At 42.2% G+C, this 27,601-nt stretch overlaps 4 protein-coding genes across 7 annotated transcripts in view; 3 read left to right on the forward strand and 1 right to left on the reverse strand.

Moving 5' to 3' along the window:
• IFT122 (intraflagellar transport 122) overlaps positions 1 to 2,921 on the reverse strand; it is a 55,356-nt gene extending 52,435 nt beyond the window's left edge. Inside the window, exons 1-3 of the mRNA XM_075183713.1 lie at positions 2,762 to 2,921; positions 576 to 642; positions 318 to 402 (exon numbers count right to left, since the gene is read on the reverse strand). Of these exons, the coding sequence (XP_075039814.1) occupies positions 318 to 402; positions 576 to 642; positions 2,762 to 2,820 (211 nt within the window). The 5' untranslated portion in view covers positions 2,821 to 2,921. The remainder of the gene's footprint in view (positions 1 to 317; positions 403 to 575; positions 643 to 2,761) is intronic.
• A 68-nt stretch (positions 2,922 to 2,989) lies between these two features.
• Positions 2,990 to 10,191, forward strand: MBD4 (methyl-CpG binding domain 4, DNA glycosylase). The gene is made up of 8 exons (XM_075183714.1): positions 2,990 to 3,041; positions 3,969 to 4,163; positions 4,945 to 5,648; positions 5,746 to 5,817; positions 7,039 to 7,173; positions 7,998 to 8,147; positions 8,756 to 8,859; positions 9,945 to 10,191. The coding sequence occupies exons 1-8, from the start codon at positions 2,998 to 3,000 to the stop codon at positions 10,020 to 10,022; spliced, it is 1,482 nt and encodes a 493-aa protein (XP_075039815.1). The 5' UTR covers positions 2,990 to 2,997; the 3' UTR covers positions 10,023 to 10,191.
• A 3,975-nt stretch (positions 10,192 to 14,166) lies between these two features.
• EFCAB12 (EF-hand calcium binding domain 12) lies at positions 14,167 to 22,611 on the forward strand. Of its 4 annotated transcripts, none has more exons than XM_075183716.1 (10): positions 14,167 to 14,228; positions 15,136 to 15,769; positions 16,670 to 16,885; positions 17,309 to 17,468; positions 17,889 to 18,151; positions 18,927 to 19,140; positions 19,798 to 19,966; positions 20,744 to 20,785; positions 21,567 to 21,692; positions 22,401 to 22,611. In XM_075183716.1, exons 2-10 carry the CDS (start codon positions 15,293 to 15,295, stop codon positions 22,558 to 22,560), a joined length of 1,827 nt encoding a protein of 608 aa, XP_075039817.1. In that variant the 5' UTR covers positions 14,167 to 14,228; positions 15,136 to 15,292; the 3' UTR covers positions 22,561 to 22,611. The 4 variants fall into 4 exon arrangements, with proteins under 4 accessions (XP_075039817.1, XP_075039816.1, XP_075039818.1 ...); XM_075183715.1 differs by having other exon boundaries at positions 14,180 to 14,228; positions 15,241 to 15,769; XM_075183717.1 differs by having other exon boundaries at positions 14,180 to 14,228; positions 15,241 to 15,769; positions 19,813 to 19,966.
• Positions 22,612 to 23,702: 1,091 nt separating this feature from the next.
• On the forward strand, positions 23,703 to 27,601 carry RPL32 (ribosomal protein L32). The gene is made up of 4 exons (XM_075183719.1): positions 23,703 to 23,809; positions 25,393 to 25,493; positions 26,067 to 26,248; positions 27,430 to 27,601. The coding sequence occupies exons 2-4, from the start codon at positions 25,398 to 25,400 to the stop codon at positions 27,557 to 27,559; spliced, it is 408 nt and encodes a 135-aa protein (XP_075039820.1). The 5' UTR covers positions 23,703 to 23,809; positions 25,393 to 25,397; the 3' UTR covers positions 27,560 to 27,601.

Raw genomic sequence — 27,601 nt, forward strand, 5'->3', positions numbered from 1 at the left:
AGTAACAGATACAATACTACTTGTTACATCGTCTTGCAATATACATTGGTAGAATATACACTTATACAGCAAGACTTCATTACCAATATGAATATAAATATGAACACTCAGTGTACCGATACTGTAAACATTTACCATACTCTAATCACGTATATGTTAATAATATATTGTATAACGCATTATATACTACGTACAACTAAGTGGTCACCCCCATATCATCAAATCTCCTTAAAATGTATAAAATACACAATATGCCACAGGGTAATACCCATAATATTACATTTAATCAGCAACATAATAAGAGATAAGAAACTTGCCATCTTTAGCGTACGCCACACAATACACCATATCTTTATGTCCCTTTAATGGCTGAAGTAAGGTTCCATCTGATGTGTCATAGACCTGAGAAAATGTCAAGAAATACGAGAACAATAATCACTGTTTGTGGCAGAACAACACCCTGATCTTCACTTACCATCCTCTGAGTATGTCCTATTACCTATGTATGTCTATTAATACAGAAAAATCAGAAATACATATGATAGGGAATTCAAAAGCAACAAAGCATCACCTACCAGAACTTTATTCCCAGCAGCCACAATAAGCTGAGTCCCATCTGGCTTAAACGCAAGGTCGTAAATACTGGGGGGAAAAAAAGAGGGATCAAACTTTAATACTTTTAACTATAACTATAATGTTTTGGCTGTCAGATTGGTGGAATAAAGCAGATCAACCACTACAAAAATTGAAAACTATTGTGAAGGCACTTGGAATCCACGTTTACCTAAACTCCCCAATTCACCCTTAATTCATTCTCTCCAGTAACTGAAGACGAAGTCTCTGCACTCATCTTATTATCCCACCATACACCCTGTCCACTCGCCCCTAACTACTCCGCTCCCCCTCCACTGCATGCTCATATGTAACTCACCTCTTCAACCTGTCTCTCTCCACCGGTACATTTCCATCCTGCTTTAAACATGCGCTGATCTCACCAATTCTAAAGGAACCATCTCTCAATCCAGCCTCTCTCCAACTACTGCGCTATTTCTCTCCTCCCCTTTACCTCCAAACTACTTGAGCGATTACTGTACAAACATCTGTCTCACTTTCTCTCCTCTCGCTCCATTCTCAACTTTCTGCAATTCTGTCCCCAACATTCCACTGAAACTGTTCTCACAAAAGTGACCAATGATCTACTTACAGCAAAATCTAATGGTAATTTCTCCATACTCATCCTCCTGGACCTCTCTGCTGCTTTTGATACTGTTGATTGCCCTCTTCTCCTACACACCCCTCACTCCATTGGCCTTCATGACACTGTCCTTTCCTGGTTCACTTCTTACCTATCGAACTGCTCCTTTAGTATTTCTACCTCTGGTACATCCTCCCCTCCTCTCCCACTATCTGTTGGGGTCCCACAAGGCTGTGGAGCACTGTGGCGCCTTACAAATCTACAATAATAATAATAATAAAATTGCAGGAAGTGCCAGTATGTTGGATCTGACAGTCCTGATAATTGCTCAGCTTCCTGGGATCATCCAGGCTGATGTTTCTGTCCAGCATGCTGGCAGCGCAGGAGCAGGAATGAGAGTATAACTATGATGCTGTAGTGTCCATAAGATGCATGTTATCATTCATTCACAGTATCCTAGTGGTCGCTCCTAATCTGGGAGTCAATGCTACAATAGAATATCATAAATAGAGTGTTCGAGAATAAATGCTATGGTAAGGTCTCAATACTGCATATTTTAGAGTGCATGAGTATTAGTTTTACCTCCCCACTCCAATAACACCAACTCATAAGGCAATCACCCCTAACACACTCCAGTTTGTCTCCATCACATTTCCCATCTGTCAAAGCCATAAAGCAATTGACAATAGTGTATTTGCTGCATCCCTGATAGCAAACTAAACCACACTGAGACCCAGGGCACGGGTCACACGATGCAATATAGCTGACCTAGGCATACATATATTTAATCACCAAGATACCATGCTTGAACTATTCCAACAATCATACACATGGTCCATGAACAGTCAGTAATCATCCCATGCAACCAATGCCCCCTTTCTTTTATCAGATTCCTATGGCCCCCGGAGATCACGTCAAGGCTGTGCACAGGGAGTATTGGCAAGTATGTATGTCATGAATCCCCCTGCCCTTCAATCACACTCCTCCCTTACACCCCACGATCCTGCAATTATATAGTACCAGGTATTACATTAACATCCCAACTATCACATGGCCCTTGACACCTGTTAACTAAGAACTTTTGGACCTCCTGCTCCTGGTTGCTAGGCATCAATGGCTCCCCTGCATCTGGTTGCTGGGCATCTCTGGACCCCCTGCACCTGGTTGCTAGGCACCACAAGGCCCCCTGCACCTGGTTGCTAGGCACCTCTGGAACCCCTGCACCTGGTTGCTAGGCACCACAAGGCCCCCTGCACCTGGTTGCTAGGCACCTCAGGAACCCCTGCACCTGGTTGCTAGGCACCACAAGGCCCCCTGCACCTGGTTGCTAGGCACCTCAGGACCCCCTGCACCTGGTTGCTAGGCACCTCAGGACCCCCTGCACCTGGTTGCTAGGCACCTCAGGACCCCCTGCACCTGGTTGCTATGCACCTCAGGACCCCCTGCACCTGGTTGCTAGGCACCTCAGGACCCCCTGGACCTGGTTGCTAGGCACCACAGGACCCCCTGCACCTGGTTGCTAGGCACCTCAGGGCCCCAGTCCCATATCCCCAGGACCCTTCTTACCACTGCTCCACCTTGTCCCTGTCATGTACTTTGTCCACCCAGGTGGGTACGGCCCTCATGGCTCCGGGGCTCCGGGATCCGGGATCCGTTATTACCGATCCGTAGAGTTACCACAACAGATTGTAACACATTTACATATCAAGCCGCGCCCCCTAACCCTTTCCCCCATACTGAGCATGCGCAGGACGGACACGTACACAGCGCGCATGCGCAGTCCGGGAGCTCTGCTGTGTCACATGATCCTGCTGAAATCTAACATGGCGGCCCCCATGATGGACAGGTAACCACAGTGTTGCTAGGATCCCGTGGTTGTTACTATTATCCGAGAGGAATCAGTGATATTACCTTATAATGATTTATAATATGGCAGCATATGTACAATATGTCTGTTTATCCTATTTCAGATTGGTGGTTAGATGTTATCTTGATTTTCACAGCAGTCCTTTCAAACCACTGGCGTTAGATATGCCCAACTAGAGCGCCCCTGTCATTATAGAGATCATTGGTAGATGCATTCACTGTGGGGCTCCCGCTGTCATATTGAAAACAAGCCCCAAGCTGGTGACTCTATGCTGTTGGGGGAGAGAGGTAGGAAAAACCAGCAACCCCATTCTAAAAAGCGCTGAGGCTTCTCCCTGTACCCCTGGGCTGTGGGTACCAGAGTAAATACCAGGACAATTTTGCCACCTCAGTGATCCTTATATATTGGTAAAGATATATTATAAACACACAGTTGCTGAAATGATTGCAGCCCCCAAAGAAGTCTCCAGCCCTGCACTCAGCAGACTATTATGTAGAAATACAGGAAAGAAATGGGATGATCCACAGTGTAATTATTTTTAATAAATAATACAGCCTTAGATTTAAAAAAAAAACAAATGCATACCAGCTTCAAATAAATAGTTGCTATCAACATTGCCATGCAGTCCAGTAACCACTTAAAATTCTGAGAGCGGTGACATGCTACTCCATTGCCAGTCGCAAAATGAATGTGACTCCTTCACATGCTAAAGAGAGCTACTCCTGTCGCTACAACCAGCAGTAGCAGAAGTCAAAGCAGGTCCAGATCTTACAAATATGATCATTTTGATTTTCAAAGTTTAGAGACTGATCATTTGCATGTCTAACACTGATCCAGTCCCTATAAAGCTGCAGTGTGTTTTACTCACATTTTCACAGCATGTTTTATTTTTCTCATCTTCCCCAGGAGACAAGAAATTGAACCCAAAGAAGCAGAAACTATAGGTTCCCAGGTCACTTCACTGCAAGAATCACACAGCGATGAGGTTTCTAAAGATGCCGACTCGGGTGTCCTGGAAACACTTCCTGAGGGCTGGAAAAAAATAATAAAACAGAGACAATCAGGAAAAACGGCTGGAAAATATGACCTGTTATTTGTAAGGTCAGTTGTGGTCTAAAAGCTCCATGTCTAGTCTCCTCCATTATTAAGTGTCAGAAAAGCTCTTTTCGCAAAATGATAATTAAATTATAATTTCACCCAAAAATAACAATTTAGATTTGGGAGGCATTATGTAAGATATGTAAAATAACAAAATGTAATTTACCTGCATTCCGCTGATCCTTCGATCCAGCAAATTCCACAATGTCCTTTCCTGCGCTATCTTATTTCTATCTGTAATGCGGTTTTCAAAGCTCCTCCCCCATGAGCTTCGCACTGTGACATATCTCTGAGAAAGCCCCCCACATTTCAAACACGGACTTGATCAGTAAATAAACTACTGTACCATGTTTCCAAATATGTATAGTATAGCAGATTCTTTTAAATGTTATATATAATCTAAAAATAACAATCCCAGTGCTTTGTTGCATTGTCATTGCATTTTCTTTGCTTCCCATATATATAGCTCTTTGCCTAATTTTGGAGAAACATTAAGTTAAATCCCATTCAGTAAGCCAAGATTATTTGACACTGTCCCACACAATGCATAGATATTTACTGGTGTGTCCATAATTGGACAAAATGCTGCTTATGCACAATTTGACTGTTTGGGTGACAATTGTCACTTTTCATATACTCTCCTAAATTCATATTGTCAATTAATTTCTTGCCCCCTAAATCTTGGAGTCTGCGATGTTGCAGGTTTATCAATGAAGATCGTGCAGAATACTATAAACATGTACATACTGAATGTGTTGTCGTTTTATTTATTTTAATTTCCCAGCCCTCAAGGGACCAAGCTCAGATCGAGATGTGCTCTTGTAAGATATCTTAATTCTAACCATGTCAAAATCAAAATTGAAGACTTTGGGTTTTTGGTTCCACCACAGAGGAAATTAATAAAACAGGAAAGGAGTATACAATGTATGGAACCAGTAATGGCATGTAACAGCAAAGATAGAGAAGACAGCTCGATGTCCATCCAATGTCTGCCAAGAGAACACGTGGTAGAGGCTCTAAGTAACACTGGAATTGTACAAAGTACAGAAGAGGATTTACTTATTGTGGATGAAAAAGAAAAAAATGTGCTTATAAAGAAAGACGTTGGTAGGAAAAGAGTTAGAAGTCACAGGAGGGTGTCAGAAAGAGGGTCAAAAGAAAGTGACAGAATTAAAAAGCCGAGAAAATATTCTTCCTCTAAGCAAGATGCGCAAGTTAGAAAGAGAAAATACAATAAAAGGATCAATGTAAGGAAAAAACCCAAAGAGGGGTCATCAAGTGAACTAGACCCAATAATCGGCTCTCAGTTACCAATCCCCAATCAAGTACTTCACTGTAAAAAGACAGAGGATCAAGTGGAGCCAGTACTGACACCCGCAGAGAAGACAGAAGATCAGACAGACCCGTGTGCTGTCCAGCAGCTGCCTGACACTGAGACGGAGAAAGCAGCCAGTGACTCCTATCAGCAGGACAACAATGAAACAAGAGGTAAGTAGTTGTGGTCGATTAATAATTTAAAGTTCTGTTTTGAAACGTGTGTTATGTCTACAAAGCGTGTTTTATTTAAACATATTTATTTCATTAGATTTCATCCCAAGGTCACAAGTGGAGAAGAGGAAGACCAGCCACTATTTCTCCAAAAATGCCACCAAAGAAGGTTTGTGTTATAGTCAATGAGTGTAGTGGATATCGAGCCATATAGGTATATCATATTTTGTTTTTGGGTCTGTATATCTTATGTATATAATCTATATAGAGGAGCTTCCTCCTTATGTCTAAATAGGAAATTGGATGAATTTTAATGTCATTATACATGAATTATAGCAACATTAAAATAGTAGGTAGAATTTGCCATGAGAAAATAAAAACTTTAATGAATTCTTATTATTCTACGTTCTGACATATCTCCTTACTTTCATCATCATCATCATCAACATTTATTTATATAGCGCCAGCAAATTCCGTAGCGCTTTACAATTGGGAACAAACATTAATAAGACAATACTGGGTAATACATACAGACAGAGAGGTAAGAGAACCCTGCTCGAAAGCTTACAATCTATAGGACAATGGGAGTTAGAAACACAAGGGCATGTGCTACATCATATTGCACAATGGACCAGCCAGACTGCAAAGGTAAAAGTACTGAGTGGGCTGTGTGTGTTGCAATGTTGGTCAGAAGGTTGTTGTCTTGTGTTAGCTGTGTAGAGGATGGCAATAGGGTAACCTAGGGAAATTAAGATGATGGTTGAGGAATATCATAACCTTGTCTGAAGAGGTGGGTTTTCAGTGAACGCTTAAAGGTTTGAAGACTAGAGGAAAGTCTTACTGTGCGAGGGAGGGAATTTGTTACTGATGTACTTTTTTCATTAAGAAATAGAAACGCTGGGCTGTGTCAGAGGAGTTTCGTGTTTCTCTGTGACTACTTGTGTGGGGGAGCCAGGGATAGGGCTGAGTATTGTGCTTCTTAAGACCAACCCTGGCTGTAGTATTATTGCAGTGCTCTAAGGGCTGCACTGGAGGAGTGAAGAATGAAGCAGAGAAGCTGTGTGTATCGTTTAGACACAGTATATACAAAACTGTGGTATATTAATTGCTTTCCCGAGTCTGACTGGTACTTCATTTGAAAGTTAGCAACAAATATTACTAACATTTGTGATGATTTGGTAACTAGGTGGCGCTCTCCTGTTGTCTGTGAGGGATATGTAATGTCACTAAACCGGAGTAAGATAATCGTTGTTAATGGCACCATTTGGACAAATAATTGTAGATGAAAACCAGTTTATAAATCTTAATCACAACGTTGTAATTACCACATCTCTCTGTTAAGGTTTAGCTGCTGGGGGCTTTGCTGTGACCGTCAATCTTTCATTTGCAGCTCTGGTGCCGCCCCGCAGGAAAGCTTTCGCCAAGTGGACCCCTCCTCGGTCTCCTTTCAATCTAGTTCAGGAAACGCTGTTCCATGATCCCTGGAAGCTTCTTCTCGCCACTATTTTCCTGAACAAGACCTCAGGTGAGAACCTGGGCTGTATCTCTACAATAGGGAAAGAATTGCTTTTTATGACGGTTTTTGGTTAAGAAAAGTAAATGGAATCCTTTGCATTAATTCACTTTAAACACATTTTTCAAGCACCAGTTAGTGTATGAATAACACATTAACACACACACATAAGGACAAGTTTAGTCATAAGCCAATAAACCTACCAGAATCGGAACACTTTAAAAACCCTTGCACATATGGGTATAACATTATTATTATCATGATCACCATTTATTTATATAGCGCCACTAATTCCGCAGCGCTGTACAGAGAATTCACTCACATCAGTCCCTGCCCCATTGGAGCTTACAGTCTAAATTCCCTAACACACACACAGACACAGAGAGAGAGAGACTAGAGGCAATTTGATAGCAGCCAATTAACCTACCAGTATGTTTGTGGAGTGTGGGAGGAAACCAGAGCACCCAGAGGAAACCCACACAAACACGGGGAGAACATACAAACTCCACACAGATAAGGCCATGGTCGGGAATTGAACTCAAGACCCCAGTGCTGTAAGACAGAAGTGCTAACCACTGAGCCACCGTGTTGGCCATCATACAAACGCCGCAAGGGTAGAAGACTGGTTATAAATTCCATAATTTCCTTAAACCACGAAGCAACTTTCTCATAGAGCTACACAACACAAATACCTCTATTGTGTCTGGTGAAGCTCTGGGCGTAGGACAAGACATAAAGCAGTTCTCATATCGTGCTCCTATTCTTAAATCCGGTTACCCTCCTCTGGCACTTTGTATTCATTACCTGCATTTCTGCCTCTCTGTCCTCTCTTATAGGGAAAATGGCGATACCGGCCTTGTGGGAATTCTTAGAGAAATATCCCAGCGCTGAGGTCGCCAGAGCAGCCGCATGGGAGGAGATGGCTGAACTTTTGCAGCCGCTCGGACTCCATAATCTCAGGGCAAAGACCATTGTCAGGTTTTCAGGTAAACTGAGACTCCCTGTTCTGTAATTACTTTATATAGTCACAGTTTAGATGCGCTTAGCACCTAGCATTATAAATACATTCACATGGAGAAATATTGAAAATGGATAAATGATCTGCAAGTAGCCGAACGTCATTCTATTCCTTCGTTGCTCTCGTATCTATTTCAGGATATTTATTTTAGATTTGGCCAAATATCAAGTTTTTTTTTTCTACAAATCCCTCTGCCGGATACAAGCTGAATCCAACACCTAGTTTAAATATTAAAATTGTTTATCAGAGGCCTAAGTGCTAACAAGTTACCGTAATTTTAGCTTGTAGTAACAATATCTGTGTGTTCTATGTATTAATATCTCTGGGAAATCAATTGGGAGATCCATAATTTGCCGTGTTCGGCAAATCAAAATCTTGATTTATTATTTGATTCCTTCATGATGATCGGGATCTGATATAAAGAATATTTCTCCAGTGCTGACCATTATTTTGTAAAGTGCAGCCATTTTTGCAAATGACAGTTCAACTCCCACTACTGTAATCCTGAAACATCATAGAATTAGGCAAACAATTATTGTGAAATTTGGGATTTCAGCCATGTTTCTTGTACCGCAGACGAATATCTCTCTAAGAAGTGGCGATATCCCATTGAACTTCATGGGATTGGGAAGTACGGCAATGATTCCTATCGCATCTTCTGTGTGAACGAGTGGAAAAAGGTGCGATTCCCAGATCCCTCTCCTGGATTTTACATCCTAATTTTATTTTTATGTAAATTAAATATTTGAAATGTTTACTCAGTCTATTAAGTGACGTGCTTAAAACAAAATTAGATCATGAACTAAACAATAGCTTTAAACTGGGCACACAAAAATGAAAGCCCTTTTGTTAGAACCTGTGATGCATTAAATAAATATTTTAGGAAAATTCCAAATCCTTTTTTTATTTGTCTGAATCAAACCCCAATTTGCATGTTAAAATTAAGCAGTGCCTAGCCAAAATTACTAATTTAATTTAACTTTTATTTGGTTGTCATAATCCAAATTAATCTAAAAACAGTCTTTGCACAAATGATCTTTTCATTGAATGATTTTTGCAAATCTGATAAACTTGATATATTGCGCATAGGCAGAAATTTTGAGTATTCAATCTGCCCAGACTTAGCGATACAATTGTTTCCGATCCTATTTTTGAATGATCTGTTATGTGTCCCACATAGGATTGCATTATAATAAAAGTTGCATAACCCATTTAGGACTTTCCCTATCAATCATCATCTATTTATATAGCGCCACTATCAATAAGATATTATTTGCCTTTGTTGACCAACAGCTGCCATGATTCTCAGTCCTGCGTCATCTTTGCTGTAGGGTCATGGTCTGGTGTTAATGCTGCAGCATATAATCAAGCTGCTAGCAGGGCACTCAGAGAAGTAGCAGCAGCCAGTGAGGAAGCAGGGCTGGTGTGGCAACAGAGGATATGAACCAGAAATGGACTACAATATATAATAGCATATTAGTATTTTTGTGATCTCATTAAAAGCTCTATCCCAACAGTTGTGATGGGGACTGATAAGAGAAAAGAGTTCAAACATACGGCTATTGTAAAGACATAGAGCTAAAAATATTTTAAAGCACTAAAAGAAATTAACGAACACATACAATAAATATTCTGTTTATTTGTTATATTTTGATTACAGTAGAATTTAGCATCACTTTCCACTAATTCCTTCTTATTTTTATTACCAGCCTAAATCTTTTCCCACATATACCATCATGTTTCTATTATTATCTTATATTCTCAGGTGCAGCCAGAGGATCACAAGCTGAATAAATATCATGCCTGGTTGCGGGAGAACAAGGAACAGCTTGGCCTGGACTAACGCATTTGTCCCACTTGTTGCGCTTTTATTGTCATTTGATGCATTCATCTTATCATGTCTCTTGTGTACATAAATAATCAAGTTATAAATTATGCGCCATTTTAATGTTTGTATTTTTTTATATGATGAAAACTAAAATAAATAAAAAAAACATTTTGGATAAAAGTTATATTGCTAATAGAATAGTTTGTAATTTATTGGTTAAACATTTGTCATTGTATTCTACATGTGCGCATTTGCTAACATTTCAATTCAAGTTTTTCGGGACAATATTCTTAAGGACGTGTCACATGTTGGGCTTTTAAAGGTTGTTGGAGCTCTGCACTCTGTACCAGAATAGGTGATTTCCACCCTTAGTTAAGGGTAAATCTAGATAATGGGTGTAAGTATGCTCCTGGACAAACCATGTCGCAATGTAAGGGGTGCTTTTGCAATATTTCTTCTTGCACGCAAGGAAAATACTGTCTGCTTTTGCATTTGGCACCCAGATGCTGGGCAGGTTTATTTTTACACTGAGATCTCTTTAAAATTATTTTACAACATGTTTGAGCTAGCTAGCCAATCAGAAGCAGGTATTTAAATAAGCTAATCTCTGGCTCTTTCTGTTTCTCTAATGTCTACGCCATTGTCTCACCTGCCTCTACCATAGGTCCACTCCTTCCTTTTTTGGGGGGAGGTGGGGATTCAGTGGGCTTTTTGATGACCTATCGCGCTATATGATAGCATGCAGCTGAGGATTGTGCCCATGATTGACAGTTGAGTCTGATGTGCACAGTATCTGCTCGCTGCTACACAGGGCTCACTGACTATATATTATTCCACATTGAGGGTACATGTATAAATATGTTGTATTCCCCATTAAAATTAATCAGATGTTTGCTTTCAATTTTTACATTCTGTTGGAAACATAAGTTAAAATCGGATTCAACAAACTTCTTATTTTGCACCAGTTTTCATAAATCTCCCCCAAATTGTGCTATCCTTTATCACCATACCATGTATGATCCAAAGCTTAGAGAAAAGGCCACATTAAAGTGGCTTAAATACAAAACATAAGTGGCCTAGTGAAAGGACAGACCTTAACCCCTTCAGGAACTTGTGGAATGATGTGAAAACGACTGTTCACCAACTGCCTCCATCCATCCTGATGTCAGCAATATTACAAAGAAGAATGGGCAAAAATGGTAAAGCTGGTAGAGAGACATCCACATGGGCTCTCAGCTGATTGCAGTTAAATGCGCTTCTACCTAGTAAATCAAAGCAGCGAAGTGATGAGTACTTAATATTATTTAAGAAAAAACTTTAGAGTTGTCTTTCATTTGACGTTACAGAGTATTTTGCATAGAACAGAGGGGATATCAATTTCCAAAAAAGTGAATTTAGATTCCATGATGTATTATTATCCTTTATTTGTTAGGTGCCTCAAGATTTCCGCAGCGCCGTACACCATACAGACAGTACACTATACAGAGTGAAACAGTACAAAACAATAAACAGAGATACCAGTACTTCAGGAACTCCAGGCAGGTTAAAGCAATAAACACGGAGCAGAAGAACAGGTAGGGAGACAGGAGGGAAGAGCTTACATCCTAAGGGAGGGAAAACAGAACAGGCACAAAGGGAGCTAGATGAGGCAAGGGAGAGAGCGAGTGGAGGAGATGGGGGTTATGCGGAAGGTTGGTAGGCTTTAAGGAAGAGGTGGGTTTTCAGTGCACGTTTGAAGGAGCACAGAGTAGGAGAGAGGCGGATGGAACGAGCGAGGTCATTCCAGTGAAGGGGGGCAGCACGGGAAAAGTCTTGGATTCTGGAGTGGGAAGAGGTGATAAGAGTGGAGGAGAGGCGTCGATCATTGGCTGAGCGAAGGGAGCGGGCAGGAGTGTGAATGGAGAGGTTAGAGATATAAGGGGCTGTAGAGTGGGAGAGAGCCTTGTAAGTGGTGGTGAGGAGTTTGAAAAGGATTCTGTAGGGGAAGGGAAGCCAGTGTAAGGGGAGGCAGAGGAGGAGCGGCGTGAGAGGAAGATGAGTCTTGCGGCCGCATTGAGTACAGAGCGGAGGGGGGAGAGATGTGAGTGGGGGAGGCCAGTGAGGAGGAGGTTGCAGTAATCCAGACGGGAGATTATGAGTGCATGGATGATAGTCTTGGCAGCATCCTGAGAGAGAAAGGGACGGATGCGGGCGAAGTTGGAAGCGACAGGCTTGGGCAAGGGAGTGAATATGGGGGGCAAAAGAGAGAGAGGAGTCAAGGGTGACACCCAGACAGCGGAGTTGGGTGACAGAGGAGATGGTGGTGTTGTTGACGACAAAAGAGAGGTTATGGTGGGATGGGAGTCTGGATGGAGGAAAGACAATGAGTTCAGTTTTAGAGATATTGATTTTGAGAAAACGCGCAGACATCCAGGAGTAGATGGTGGAGAGGCAGTCAGATACACGAGAGAGGAGGGTGGAAGAAAGATCAGGGGAGGAGATGTAGAGTTGAATGTCGTCAGCATAAAGGTGATACTGAAGACCGAAGGCGGAGATGAGAGCACCAAGGGAGGAACTATAGAGCGAAAAAAGTAGAGGGCCGAGGTCAGAGCCCTGCGGGACTCCTACAGGGAGAGGGTAGGGGGAGGAGTAGGAGCCGGATGTATGAAAACAAATAGTGAAAAAAGCCAAAGTGGAGAATACTTTTGCAACTACTGTAGTGATTTGTTTAACACTGCATTATTCCATCAATACTCTGATGCTCGTATTGTCCAATGTCTCCCCATTATGTCACACACTTCACACTCACCTTCAACAAGCAGGAGTTGGCTGAAGTGACATATTGTATACTACAGTCAAAGTGCTAATTGCGTGATTGACTAAAGGTTGATCTAGGTTCTAGTCCCACTCAGTTTATCACCTACCTATTAGAGATTAGTTACTGTTACAGATTTAGAACAAATTAAAACATTAGGTGGTTTGATCATAGCAAATCATGGATATAGTCATGCATGAATGATTTCAGGTACAAATCTCCCACACCTGATATCAGGGGCTGTTGGTAACTATGCACTGAGCAGACTCATATCCCAGATCCACTGAAATTTTAGCCTCATATTTATTTATGCAATATATAGAATATAATTAAATACTGAGTGTTGCATCCTGCTTACTGAATAAAATGTGAAGTAGTAGTTCATTAGCGTTACTGGCTATATCACTGGTGCCAACTGGCGGCCCTTATTCAACGTCATCACCCTGGAGCGTGATATTCGAGGAAATGCACAAAAGAAGGGATTTACTACTGGCGGTATATAATTGGGCAATACTGTTTGCATATCACCTGGCGCTATTACTACTGCTGCCATTTTATTGGTCATTACTGCTTGTGTGGCCTGTTAATTGGCATTAGTGTCACTGCTGCTATATTATTGGGTACTATTACTACTTGTAGTTTATTACTGGGCATTATTAATACTGCTGACATTCTTGGACCGTACTGATGGCTGCTGACATGTGGCCCTTTGGAGGAGTTGGGGGGGGGCATAGATGAGGTCCCCAAAATCTTCCTGGTTATCCACCACTAGACTATATCGTAGTGACACTGTGGGGGGCATTTAAGAAAACTGGTCTACAGGTTAATTGCAAAGAAGGTATTGTAACCCGTAGCCACTGCCATTTCCCTACTAGCTTATATAATTATATCCAGTGTCTGCTATGGTATACAGAACTTATTTGCAGTCTTCTGTTATCCAGTTTTCATAAATCCCCTCCTGAAAGCTTTAGTGGAACAAGTTTGACAGGACAGAGAAACTGTGCTTTAAAAACTCTGTGTTCTGTGTGAGTGCCCCATTTTATATATAATAAACTATAATAATAATAATAATAATAATAATAATAATAATAATAGTTATGCAATGTCTATGCATTATAAAATAAAAATAATTCTGAATTCACAGTGAACAAAGTTGGTTTCAACATCTTGTCTCTAGTACAGGAGACATTTTGCTGGAGTCAAAAGCGAAAGTGTCAACCAAGTTTTGGTCTTCAAGAAAATGGAGAGGGTCACAAATTTCCGTTAGGCTTTTGGAGACATATTTTAGTTGCTTAGGTATTTGCCTCTTGTGCCTATGCTAAACTAGAAACAGACGTCAGTGTAAGCCAATCAGAGGGCGGAGAACCGGGATGTTACCATAGTAACCTGACAGCAACAATCTTGGAGGGAGGGCTCTGAGAGCACAGGTATGTATTGCAGGGATTGGAAGGATTCTTTGTCCCCCTGCATTATATATCATTGCTGGGGAGCTGCTCCCTACTGTTAGGGTTGCTTTATCTTACACAATGTTTCTTTTATCTGATACAGCACAGCATTTGCACAGTGGCTGCCATCTATCCCAATTTTCAGGGACTGTCCCTATTTTTCACTGTACAGTACCCCCTGCCAGTTAGATGCTATTCTATTATTATGTATTTTAGTTTGGTGTCTTCAGTGGTGGGGAGTGCAATGGTCAATGTCTGACTAGACCAGGATAAGGCAACCTGTGACTCTGGGTGTGGAACTACAAGTTCCAGCATGCCCAGTCAGTCACACAGTTCCTCTATGGTCCTTCTTACTGTCTGTAATGATTATCTTAAAGTCAATTTCTTACTATTTCTAAGCTATCTGCCTATTTTTGCTTGTTTAAATTATTACGGTTTTATTTTGCATAATAGCCTAGTGTACCACAACTCCAAATAATAATATATTTGATGTATCCATCACATGCTTACCATGGCAGCCGTTATCTGACTTGTATAATTATTCATGTCAATAATCAATGTGTCAATTTCCGTGACAGCCGGTTTAGTCACTTGCAAGGGGGAGGGGGGGAGGTCTGAGAATCCCATGCCTCAGGGTTGTCACAAGTTTTGCGGAGGCAGCCATTTTGTGCGCTGAACCAATGTTCGCTAGAACGCAGCCTGTCAATTCAGTAGGAGGTAACGACCTCGCAGAGGTATGAGGTACTTTGTAGATTTATAGGCGGAATATTGGTTCAGTTCTCAAAATGGCTGCCATCACGGTGTTTCGGGGGATTTAGAGTATAATGCAGTTTTCTTGTTTTGGGTTTTCTTTGTGAAGCAAATACTCTTACATTTTTCTCCATTTCAGGATATACTCTACTGTAAGCTCTCAAGAGCTGCCATCCATAGAAAAAGCAGCAAAAATAGCAGAAATCATACAGTCACAGTTTTAATCTCTGCTTTTCTGTTTTAGCCCATGTTACATATGGCGACTGATCCAATCATCTTTTCACATTGATGCATCTATGCAGAATTTGACAATGGCTAAAGATGTTTCCTTTCAAGACGTCCAGCCATCAATGGACAATCATTTGAAGGGGTACAAACAGCGAGATCTGTCCCAGACTCTTTTCTTCAAGGTGGCCTCCAGGACATTCGGACCCCCAAAGTCAAGGACACGACGCATCAATGCTCCCCCCATGGAAAAACTGGAGTCTGGAACGTTAGACGTTAAAGAAGAGTCTCTTGTGGCTTCCAGGAGCATCGTTAAGTCAGAATCTGATAGGACGGCAGTGACCGAAGAGACCAGTGATACTGGTCTGAATATTTCAGATTGGATATTGGAAAGAAAGAAGTTCAGGGAACAATTGGACAGTATGGGGGATATAGAGAAATGGCTGCAGGGAAAACCAGACTGGACAGATCTAGAAACGCGAGTACAGGATCGGATGGCGGAGAGAAGGATCAAAAGCCAAATGTCAGAAGAAACTACTGTAGATACGGTGGGTTCACCAATTAAAAAAAATTACAAAAATGTAAAATCTTATCCTAAAATTTGTTTTAGCTGCCACCTATTCAAACCAGAGCAGCCATGTTTATTTGGATGATGACTGTGTCTTATATACCGAGAGCTAAGAATATGTTATTGTTACAGAAATGGACTATTTATTATTATTAGATATAGACAGGTAGAAGATGGGGAAAAAATCTGCTGTAGCAGATATATTGCTACTAACATGACCTTTTATTTATTGATCCTGATCAGTCACTAAAATGTGGGGGCATACTTTCACAGAAATATGGTAAAGGACAGTAAGCAACTTCTGAATAGTTTTCTGAGTAAACCACATGCAACATATCAATTTATGGGGGTTAGAGTTCTACTTTAAAAGTACTGTAAAAATGCTACCAGTATACAATATCAGGTGACCAATAATTTTTGACTCACCCTCCCCACACACGCATAGATGGGGCAGAGGCTATGTGCGCTAAATAGATTGTAAGCTTGCGAGCAGGGTTCTCTTACCTCTCTGTCTGTATGTATTACCCAGTATAGTTTTATTAATGTTTGTTCCCAATTGTAAAGCGCTACGGAATTTGCTGGCGCTATATAAATAAAGGTTGATGATGATAAATAATTATGGGTTTCAGAGAACTTGACGAAAAAAAAATCATCCGCTCTGATTTGGGCCATCTCTCCACCTCTTTCCTGACATTTGTGATATATCTCACCTCTTTGTCTGTTTTACCCAGTTTGTTTATTAGTTTATTACGTTTGTCCCCAATTGTAAAGCGCTACGGAATATGTTGGCGCTATATAAATAAATGATGATGATGATGATGATGATGATATCTCCTGATCAGATCCTTGTTATCATATCACTAAGTCATTGTGCTTCTAGGTGTATGAATATAAGAAAGGCGAGCACAGCAAGACAAGGAGCGCTCAGCCCCATGTCATCACACCCACCATCCAGCAGCCTAACCCCGAAGCCCTGGCCATCCTACAACGTTACCTGAATCAGCGACGACTGCGCCTTGTCGACCTTTATAACCAGACAGACAAGAGCAAGAGGAATCAGATATCCAGTCACGACCTGAAAACCGTGAGGCAAGAGGTGAATTGTGAGGAGTGATGGTGGCGTTTTATGTCAAAAGGATTACGCTCTCCTAGGGTTTTATATTCTCATATTTCTTAACTATAGATCCATAAATACTTGTAGAAATTTCTCTATTAAACCTACCAGGTAAATACAGTCTATCCACGAGGCTGTATGAAACCTACAAATTATATCAATGAATCGATAATTTTCAAGCTAAAATATTATAATACTACTTGATAGTAATAAGCAGCTTGATTCTGGAATTCAAAGCCTGCATTAATGACTCATCGCTGTGTCTGTGTACAATATATTATTCACTGAATGGGGCACCAGGGCTAAGGCAGTCGCGTTCAGAAAACATCATCTTTGACGTCATGTGATTTTGAGCTGTTTATTGCGTTGCTTGTGAGGTGTAACTCAAACGCTGCTCTCTTCTAGGCTGACATTCCCATTAGTGACCTGCAGTTTGATGACCTGGTCATCTCCCTCGGCAGTAAGCAACCAAATTATATCAACTACAAGGAGCTTTCAGTAGGACGTCACTTGTGGCGGAAGAAGACCATGGAAGATCGTAAGAAAGGAGTTGCCGTCAGCCCAGGTAGAACTACCCCGGTCGTCTTCTACAAAATCTAACCTCAGGTCCTTCCGCTACAGAACGGTCGATCATGGTCTTTTTCCAACCAAGTTTTGGGTTTGTGTCTTTGCAGTAGCTCAATGACTCCAAGACACAGCTGAGAGTATAATGAGTATGATGCATACATTATATCTTCAGAAGGTGGACTGACTTGTCATGAGTGTCAGCTTCTTGGTTGTATTAAATAATAAAAGGCTCCAATGAAATGGGTGGTTAGAAAGTGGCAGAAGATATCGGGTGGCCATAGTTGTAGCATCCAAGGACCAATATGTCTGATGGTAATTTTATCTGTCATGGGCACAGAGACCAGATTGCTCCATGTCTGCACGTTTTGCGTCTCCCTTGACCAGCGATGTTGAACATTTGTTTCTTCTGTCCTCGTAGCTACAGTACCGTATTTCCAGACTCCCAGTAACCAAACCACTGGATGTGGAGACACCCAGCTCGAAGTGACACTCTCTGGATCGCTGGACGGCTTCGCAAGCACAAAAAGGAATTCTCGTCCCGTCCACAGCGTAGAAAGCGGGGGAAGCGGGTCGCAGTTCCTGCAGGTGCCCCCGGTCAGTCTGGAGGAAATGAGGCCCCTCAGCTACGAGGACATGGAGGAGATCGGGAAGCATTATAGAGAGAGGAAGCGCAGAGTGAAGGTGAGGACACTGGAGAGGGAAATGCAGTCAGAGATGTTTACGCAGACAGGGCAGACACTCCAGTTGTTACTGAACTACAAGTCCCAGCATCCTTTGACAGAGATTTATTTGTAGTAAACAGTTGGAGTGTCACATGGGCACCATTATATAATTCTGTCATAATGATGCAGAGGAGATCATTGGATATGAACGAAGTCATGTGATGCGGAAGTTTGCTGCTGCAGGTGGCACTCCAAGCCTTCACCTGTGGCCCCCAGCTCCTTCCTGCTTTAGGCCACATCAGCCCTGCTCTTATTCTCTGCTTTATATCTGATCGTAACCCATGGCCCGCATCATATGACCACCTGCCGGGCACAGTGCAGGGAACTCAGACAGCAACATCATCACTGGTTTATAGCAACAATGTGAGGATGACAAGGGTAACACATCTGAAGTGAAGTTACATGATATCTCTTTTATTTTTAGCGAGCTCCATTAAGCAATAGCAGCTCCCAATCAGCATTTGCAGCCTAAAGGGAAGATTTACTAAACCGGCTAAAAAGGAAAAGTGGAGGTGTTGCCCACAGCAACCAATCAGAGTCTTGCTATCATTTGCTAGAATGTACTATATAAATGATAGCTAGAGTCTGATTGGTTGCTATGGGTAACACCTCCACTTTTCCTTTTTAGCCGGTTTAGTGAATCTACCCATGAGTGTCCAGCGTGGAGAATCTGCCTATATTATAGCGGTAATGGTGAAGTCTTTGGTGATCACTTTGCCTTCCGTCTCCCCCAGAGTAACACTCGGCTCTTGGACTGGTTAGAGCAGTGCCGTTTGGTGCGCTCGGGCAACGCTGCCGTGGACGCTCACTCCCTGCCCTCCACACTGGGAGGGGAGGCGGCAGACGTGGTGGAGAAGTGTCGGAGACAAGGGCTGCAGCAGTATTACAAGATCCTAAATCTGTGCAGGGCCTACAAGGTTCCTCTCACCGAGAAGCTGCTGGAGCGAGGTGAGGACTCAATTTCATGTAACTTCATGTAACCGCCCCCTACATAATTGTCACAATTTTGGCCTATTACAGCAGGGGGCGTGGCTAAGATGACACAATATTTGCATCATTAGGGCCCCCTTCCCCCCCCCCCATTTATCTATTGCGGGAGCAAGAACCGGGAGGTTGCCCTGCTCTACTGGGAGCCCGGGAGGTCTCCCAGAAATGCGGGAGTCTCCCGGACATTCCAGGAGAGTAGGCAACTATGTGTTAAAAAAAAGCAGCTAATGAATCTCCATCATCATCATCATCATTTATTTGTATATCTCCAGAGACTGAAGTGTCTTTTACATTTCTGTCTCCATTACTGAAGTCATGTTGTCTTACCTGTCAGTCTTTGATTAAATCTTGGTCTCCATGAAAATGGCCACCTCCATAGGCATCAATACATGGACACAGGACACAATTTCTGAACTGTGTCATCATACCACAGAGGGCGAAGCCAACCACGTCTTGTACTGGCTCAGCATCAGGGAGAATACCAGACTCTTCAGGGAGTGAGGGAGATCACCCCTATTTCAGGGAGTCTCCCTGACATTCAGGGAGAGTTGGCAAGTATGTTGTAAGTTGTAGTTTAGTCTGTAATCCCATCTATATTACATGTGTCCCTATGTACAGCATTATTATATCCAGGGGACAAACTGGTGACGTGTGAATCGGGACAACAGCTGCCCCTCCGACAACCTGGAACATTAATCCGATCCAAGGATGAGAGGAAGAGCGCAGCGTCTAGGAAATATCCGCAGGAGACAGGGAAAACGCAGGCGGAGAGATCTCCTGAGAGGGGGTGAGCTGCGGCCGTCAGGTCATGAGATACACAGGATACTGTCACAGTGGACATACCCTATAAATATCATATACAATCTACACCGCGGTATCTTATGTTACACTGTGACAGAGACTGTCTGTCTGTCTTCCTGTCTGTTCACTTTCTCTGCTGCGTCCTTAGATGCTTTAGAGAGTATAACATTTTATTTGCTGCCAGGTTCTGTTCTTTAATGTCAGGAAAGTTCTCTCCTCCACTGCTAGTGGTTATTATAAGCAGAGGTGTCGCTTTGGTCATTTGTTAAATCAAATTAATTCTTTAAACTCTTCTTTAGGGTTTTAACACCCGCTAGTGGGATTGGCAGCATTTGTATGATGTAATGTAGATGTGGGACGCTGATTATTTTATTTTGATTAGACGCCATCTACATAAAAGGGTGTTGCCGATTTTGGAATTTCATGGTGACTTTTCTAATCAGGAGTTTTGCTATAGTATAATTACTGTGTTGCTCTTTGGAGAGGAAATGCACCTTTCCAGCCTTTTCTTGCTAGTGGAGTAAGTTCTAACGCTTACGAAACTGGAGACTTAATACCGTAAAGGACTGAGATACAGAAGTGCAGACTTCAGGGTGTGAAGCTGGAGATTTTGTGTTTCAGTACTAAGTTTAAAGCATGTTGGAAATACTGGAAATAAGAGGGTACTTACAGCTCTTGAGAGGAGGTGATATTACCGTGAGCTGTCTCAGACTATGCACTTTTCAGGGAATAATCAGCTCTTACTGCTTTTGTCGTTTCACAGCGGTGTCAGAAGCGTTAAGTCTGATTCAGTTGCCGGAATACGGTGAGTGTTCTGCCAGTCAGTGATTGTATTGTATATAGATCAGACGTTTAGGGGTATATTTACTAAACTGCGAGTTTGAAAAAGTGGAGATGTTACCTAAAGCAACCAATCAGATTCTCGTTATCATTTATTTAGTGCATTCTACAAAATGACAGCTAGAATCTGATTGGTTGCTGTAGGCAACATCTTCACTCAAACCCGCAGTTTAGTAAATATACCCCTTAGTCTTCCGACAGAGTTTTGCCTGATATTAGTAGCAGAGCAGTATGAGTGGGCATCCTCCAATTCCCGGGACCTGTTATTATTTTCAAATAAAGTGCAGTCAGGGTATTATATAAAGCAGTCTGCGACAAGCGCCAGACAGGCCCAGTTATTTGCAGCACGGATGAGGTCTGCCGGTGTCTCTCTGCTTTGCAGGTGTCCAGGGAATCGGACGCAACGAGCAGATGTCTACGAATTCTCTGTTCTTTTACTTTTAGCAATAATGTATTATTAGTCAACTTCTCCCTTGTTTCTGTCATCCTCACTGGAGTCCTGATAGGTCATTCTTCCACGAGCCCGGGATAGATGGCAGAGAGCCGGGCAGTAATCTGCCACTTGTCTGGCTGCTTATCTCTGGAGATGTTAGGGGTTCTTTGAATATTTTACCCCCTTAAAACGACACCAGCTTGAAGTGCGGCCATCAGTTAGACCCGCCGCCTGCAGTCCCTGGTGTGTCCTTCTTAACCAGTTGGCTATACATATTGCCAGTCCTACCTCTGTTTTGTTTTTCATGTCTCAGCGATGGTCCGTATCCTCCAGAAGCCTATGTCAGATGGGTAAAGACCAAAGTGAGGGGCAAGAAAAAAGTCACGAAAGAAACTCTGAGATGTTGGACGACGTATGAGCAGTTTCAGGGAATGATCGGGTGAGTTGAGAAGGACAGAGGAGTCCTAGTACCAACAACACCGATACATCAGCACAGCCACTTACCAAAATATAGACGGTTACCGTACCTCGCAACACTTTGCATTGTGTCGAAGCGCATGCAAAAAGGGTGTTCCCAGCACATCCGAAGCACTAATCTGCCCCAATCGTACTTTCCCTCCATTAAAACTACCCTTCACTTGTCGCGGGTGCCAGAGGCACCATAGAGATGTGCCCATTTGTATTTTGAGACAGTATTTATCATTTCACCATGAGCTGGTGACATCACCGAGGCATGAGGTATGAGGCACGTGTTTATTGACTGGGGATATGAGGTGGTCTTTCACATAAAATGGCAGTGGTCAGTGAGTAACTTCTGAATGATTTTCTTAGAAAAGAGATCTGTGACATTCAGGGAACAGGGAGCAGCTCATCCTCCTCTATAACATGTTCAAATAGTTTTTCTTAGTAAGTTCAATTTTAATTGGACGGTAATATGAAAGTGGATGTAAATAATTTATAGACCAAAATAGCATCAAATGCGCTGATGTATTCCTTCAGGGGCGGCTTTTAGCGCTGAGCCCTATAGGTACCAAAGAAATGACCCCATTTCCAACATGACGTCAGAGGGGTATATTTAAAGCTTCTCAAAACACCTGAATATATAAATTATATAATACTACCCTCTGTTATTACTGATTATGTTTAGACATCTGAAGCGGCGGTTCCCTCACAGTTTCTATACATCGGATGACAACGCGTTTTGGCCAGGACACCTCGTGGAGAAGCTTCGCATCTATCTGCCGAAAGCTGCAGAGACAACAACGAGCCAATCACTGACCAGAAGCTGCGTCAATCAGAGAGGATGAGACCTCTCCCAAACATCGGTGTCATCTAAATAAAATAAACTTCCAACTGTATTTTGTTACATGCGTCACTGTTTATAGAATACGGGGACGCAGGGGGCATATGAGATCTATGCAGTGTTGGGCGGTCCAGCTGTTAGTGACCAGCAAATGTGATGAGTTCATTGAATGGGAAATACATCATTAGATGCCCACATGGCACAGAGGGGCTGAGCTGCCGGGCAAATGACACAATACTCGGGCACAGCACTGCCCTCCGACTGATTGTCTTTTATGGATTCAACAATTTTTCTACCCAGGTATCTGTGCGCCAGGAAAGACAGGAATATGGTAACACAGGTCATTCAGGAAACTTATCAGTTGTTGTAATTACCAGATTACCCAGGGTGGGTGATTGATCCAGGAAAAAAAATCTTATTGTCTTATGGTTTCAGGAAGGATATTTATCTCCTGTGATGTTGAATTGGCAGCTGCCTCTCTATATAAATACGTGCAGAATGCAGCGGTGGAAGTGGGCTGATATACGGGGTATGTCATACCGCCACTTCTACTGCCTTCATTGTAACACTATAACATTACATTCACTTACAATATATATATATATATATATATACTCAAATACATAGTGGTGGAAGTGGGGGGTATATGGGGTATGTCATACCGCCACCTCTCCTACTGCCTTCATTGTAACACTATCACATTCCAATTACATTATTCATACCGCCACTTCTAAATTTCCACTTTGAACACGTGCAGAATGTTTAACTAGTTGAGGATGATGCATAATTCAGCCTCAATAACTATGTAACAATGGTGGACGTTATTCTACAACAAGATTTGTGGAGTACAGCTACAAAGAAATAACCAATAATATAGTATATGGATTTTTTCTATAACTAAAGCAGTAAAATGTAGAATATTCTGAGTACTTTTAGTTACGTGTTTTAATTACTGATGAACACTACTGAGCTCAGGATGAGATATAGAAAACATGCACTGTTTAGGGGTATTTTAAGCGCATATTTAGGCATCAGTGCTGAATATCTGATACAAACCCAATTGCCACAAAAATGCACCTGTGTGATAACCTGGTTATAACCACAGCTGGGCTCAGCCTGCAGTACCAGTCGGTGCCGCTAGGTGGCGGCGTTGCGTCATTCCGGAAGTACTGAGCTCCTCTATACCTTTCCCCGCCACTCTCACTCTCTCTCTTCCTCGAGCTGTCTGCGGAGAAGGCGGACGCTCCGGACCGGTGAGTGAATCTGACGACATCCTCCGTTATTATACCGTATACTGGTACCGGGAGCTATACCATCCTTACCCAGGGGCCTCCCTCGTTCCCCGCGCAGGGTTATTTCTGGGGGATTCGGTGAGATTTGGGGAGGGTTAGTCTTTGAGGCCTGTGAGGAACATGGCGGCCTGTAGGGATCCCCGGGGCCGCTCTCCTCGGCTATGTGTGATAGTATTAATGGGGGGGTCATAGTGGGGAGCGGGCAGGAGGGGGTCACCTTGTGGAATGGGGTCTGTATGCACAGACTCTGGCTGCTGTGTAACTACAAGTCTCAGCATGCCCGCCAGCCTCTGCTCTGTCTCCTAGCAGGATGTCTGAGGGTCCATGATCCAGGTCTATGGGAGATGCTGCATCAGCCTCTGACATGTGATACATTGTAACATAAATGTATAAATAGAGGATTACAGCTCAGCTGGTCACCACAGTGTTCTATGGGCTCCAGGCATTGTGTGTATATATCTATCACCAGTGTCCTATGGGCTCCAGGCATGGCCTGTGTGTGTGTGTGTGTGTGTATATATATATATATATATATATATATTATATATATAATTTTCTCACCGGTGTATTATTGGCAGCACCTCTAACGAGGGACCTGTATAATGTTTATAACAAGTCTCTACCACTGACACATGGTGACCCCAGAAAATGGCCTCAATGTTTTTGTGCAGGGACCACAGTTCCTCACTGTTGTTCTTGCTGTAAAACCTTTGTAGTCAAAAATAAAGTAGCTAAATGAAAACAATTTTAATCTGAATTTAAAAGTTATCACCCAGCAAAACTTTCCTGAAGTTCCTTGACATTTAAAGTTAGGTTGGAGAAGATACAGCATGACATTATGTGCATCCATCTGCAGACTAAGTGTTAGACATCTGTAGTCACTATTTATGGGTGTTACAGGTTTCTGGCATTTTATTATTTATATAGCACCACCATATTATGCAGCGCTGTACAAATAACATTTCAGTCCCTGCCTCATTGGAGCTTAGTCTGAATTCCCTAAAACCCAGACTAGGGACCTGACCTCATGGTATTAACCAATCATTTTACCCTTACAAAATTCATCTGTATAAAGCTGTGATTTGTGTTTACTGTTATGGGAGTACAGTCTGGTTACATTATATCCTGTGTGTTTGTCCTCCGGGCTGTTGTCTGTGGAGTGCTCTGTGCTCTTACAGCTTAGTCTATAGGAGGGAGATTACTGCAGAGCTATTACCCATTCCGTGGCTGGTCTATTGTATTGGCTTACGGAAGAGTCTCTGCTACATGTTAACATTATCACCCTGTTCTTCAAATAAAATGGTACAATATCACATTACTTTCATTAATGACACTGAAGACGACCATACTTTGTGCTAAATCCATATTCTGTCTATTCTCTAGGAACTACTGATCACATTAAGACAATAAGCACCTAAGATGTTGGTAGTTTCTAGTGAATTCTCGTGTTTAGCCCTCAGTATGGCAGAATCGGCATCAATATAAATACCTGACATAGTTAAGAATGTGGCTTTTCTACCAATTAAACGGTGGTTTCTGTTTAGGCACCATGGCGGCCCTTCGACCTCTCATCAAACCCAGGATCGTTAAGAAACGAACAAAGAAGTTCATCCGCCACCAGTCAGACCGTTATGTTAAGATTAAGGTCAGTACAAAGAGTTTTGTTTCCTTCTGAATAATTTTTTATACTAACAATTTCGCACGAAGAGGTGAAACCCCACCTCAAAACTACAAAATATAAGCCTGAGGGTTATGTGCCTACGTACACCGTACAACATAGTTGTCAGTGGTCTTGGCTTCTTATTTCTGAAAGTCACGTGCTTTTGTTATGAATGCACAATTATATCTAAGCCCCCATATCTCAAACCTGTGGTGTCATGTGTTAATCCAAATATATATATATATATATCATTGCATTTTGCCCCAATATCATCCCAGTAATGGACAGACCTCCACTCTGGTCTTGTACACAATAATATTACTATATATCTGGCAAGATTATCAGGGAAAACCCTACAGATTACATGAATAAAATCTCACATACTTCTATTAAGTGTAGTCCAGCCTCAGAGCCTAATGTCAGTATAGTATGTTCTGTGTATGTATAATATATATATTTATTTCTCTGAGATAACTGGCTGCGGCCCACTCCTCTGGCACATCGGACCCTCGTGTTTCAGACCATATTATGACCATTCCTCTGCTTTGTCCTCTACAGCGTAACTGGCGTAAGCCCAGGGGTATTGACAACAGGGCTCGCAGGAAGTTCAAGGGACAGATCCTGATGCCCAACATCGGTTACGGTAGCAACAAGAAAACAAAACACATGCTGCCCTCCGGCTTCCGGAAATTCCTGGTGCACAATGTCAAGGAGCTCGAGGTTCTGATGATGAGCAACAAGTGAGTATCTGGTCAGACTGTCAGTGATCGGGGGACTCTGTCTGTCCGGTGTTAGATTGGTGTATGGTGAATTATCTGCTGTAAGAGACCAGATATAGTGGCATTTGGGGGAAATGGAGACTGATACAGCTCTGAATGCATGAGCCGCCTAACTTGCATGTCGGTAGGGGAGAATGCCATTGATCTGTCCATAAAGTTTATTTAACATTGAGTAGAGTTTTCAACTTTGTGCTGATCATTTTTGCACATAAAATGTTTTAGTATAGAAATTAAATGTTGTTTCAGGGCAAAGTTTAATACTTTATTTAATATTGGTTACAGACCTAACAATTGGAGACTGTAAATGTTGGTGTTTCTGTGCATCCATTGTTTGACGTTGCTGTTCTTGTGTCTGGTTTATCTATCGGTCAGTTACGATGTAGGCTTGATATCCGCATTATGTACTCAGTATTCTACCTGGTTATAAGTTATTCCTGAGAATAAAAAGGAAACGCTTTTATAATATGTGCGAAAGATTTATAAAGCATGACCCAGTGTCGACTCCAGGTCTGTACAACCTGTAGCTCTCCAGGTGTTGAGAAACTACAAACCCCAGCATGCTTTGCTGATACCTGGGAGGGTATGATGGGATTTGTAGTTTCACAGAACCTGGAGAGCCCCAGGTTATCCAGACCTGGACTACTCAGTGGAGGCAGCTCATGTGGTGATATGAGAACCTGATGACTTGATAGGCTGTATATAGGTTCATTCCACAGAGCTGCCTGCTCTGTGCATGTTACACAGTAAGGGACAGGTCCAGGTCTGTGCGATGTGCCTCTAAATCACTCTGGCTATGTGCGTCCTGAGGTTTTAGGATTACAACATAGATGTAAAAATCTCGGTTGTCCTCCGCCATGGGTAATTTGCTCTGCACAGTAAACCAGACGTTACTCAGTTCTTAAAATACTCTGTTGTACAAGAATAAACTGTACAGATTGCCAGCTCCTCAGACAAGTTGCTATTTATTGAATTGCTCTTTGTGCTGGTGCATTTCGAAACAAAGGATTGGCAGAATTGGTGGTATATAGATTGTACTTCCTGCCGTACCTTTATTGAGAGGAATGAAGGATAGTTACAGAAGCTGATTTCTCTATAAGGTGACAAGTCTTCAGTTATTCCTGACACTTTGTTTCTCTCCCCAGGTCCTTCTGTGCAGAGATTGCTCACAACGTCTCCTCCAAGAACAGAAAGACCATTGTGGAAAGGGCGGCTCAGCTCGCCATCAAAGTCACAAACCCCAACGCCAGACTGCGCAGTGAGGAGAACGAATAAACATCTTTACTGTTATTTGTGTAAAATAAAAGTTAAAGTAAA

The sequence above is a fragment of the Mixophyes fleayi genome, chromosome 8 (assembly GCF_038048845.1).
Source record: "Mixophyes fleayi isolate aMixFle1 chromosome 8, aMixFle1.hap1, whole genome shotgun sequence".
NCBI lineage: Eukaryota > Metazoa > Chordata > Amphibia > Anura > Limnodynastidae > Mixophyes > Mixophyes fleayi.

What these genes read in the sequence shown, in the direction of transcription:
- MBD4 (XM_075183714.1), top strand. Translation starts at nt 2,998, where the DNA reads ATGATCCTGCTGAAATCTAACATGGCGGCCCCCATGATGGACAG. An exon ending in GGACAACAATGAAACAAGAG is followed by an intron (nt 5,649 to 5,745) that starts GTAAGTAGTTGT and finishes TTATTTCATTAG; the next exon opens with ATTTCATCCCAAGGTCACAA. An exon ending in GTGTGAACGAGTGGAAAAAG is followed by an intron (nt 8,860 to 9,944) that starts GTGCGATTCCCA and finishes TTATATTCTCAG; the next exon opens with GTGCAGCCAGAGGATCACAA.
- RPL32 (XM_075183719.1), top strand. Translation starts at nt 25,398, where the DNA reads ATGGCGGCCCTTCGACCTCTCATCAAACCCAGGATCGTTAAGAAACGA. An exon ending in ACCGTTATGTTAAGATTAAG is followed by an intron (nt 25,494 to 26,066) that starts GTCAGTACAAAG and finishes TGTCCTCTACAG; the next exon opens with CGTAACTGGCGTAAGCCCAG. An exon ending in GTTCTGATGATGAGCAACAA is followed by an intron (nt 26,249 to 27,429) that starts GTGAGTATCTGG and finishes TTCTCTCCCCAG; the next exon opens with GTCCTTCTGTGCAGAGATTG.
- EFCAB12 (XM_075183716.1), top strand. Translation starts at nt 15,293, where the DNA reads ATGCAGAATTTGACAATGGCTAAAGATGTTTCCTTTCAAGACGTCCAG. An exon ending in CGAGAAGCTGCTGGAGCGAG is followed by an intron (nt 19,141 to 19,797) that starts GTGAGGACTCAA and finishes CCCTATGTACAG; the next exon opens with CATTATTATATCCAGGGGAC. An exon ending in GAGAGATCTCCTGAGAGGGG is followed by an intron (nt 19,967 to 20,743) that starts GTGAGCTGCGGC and finishes GTCGTTTCACAG; the next exon opens with CGGTGTCAGAAGCGTTAAGT.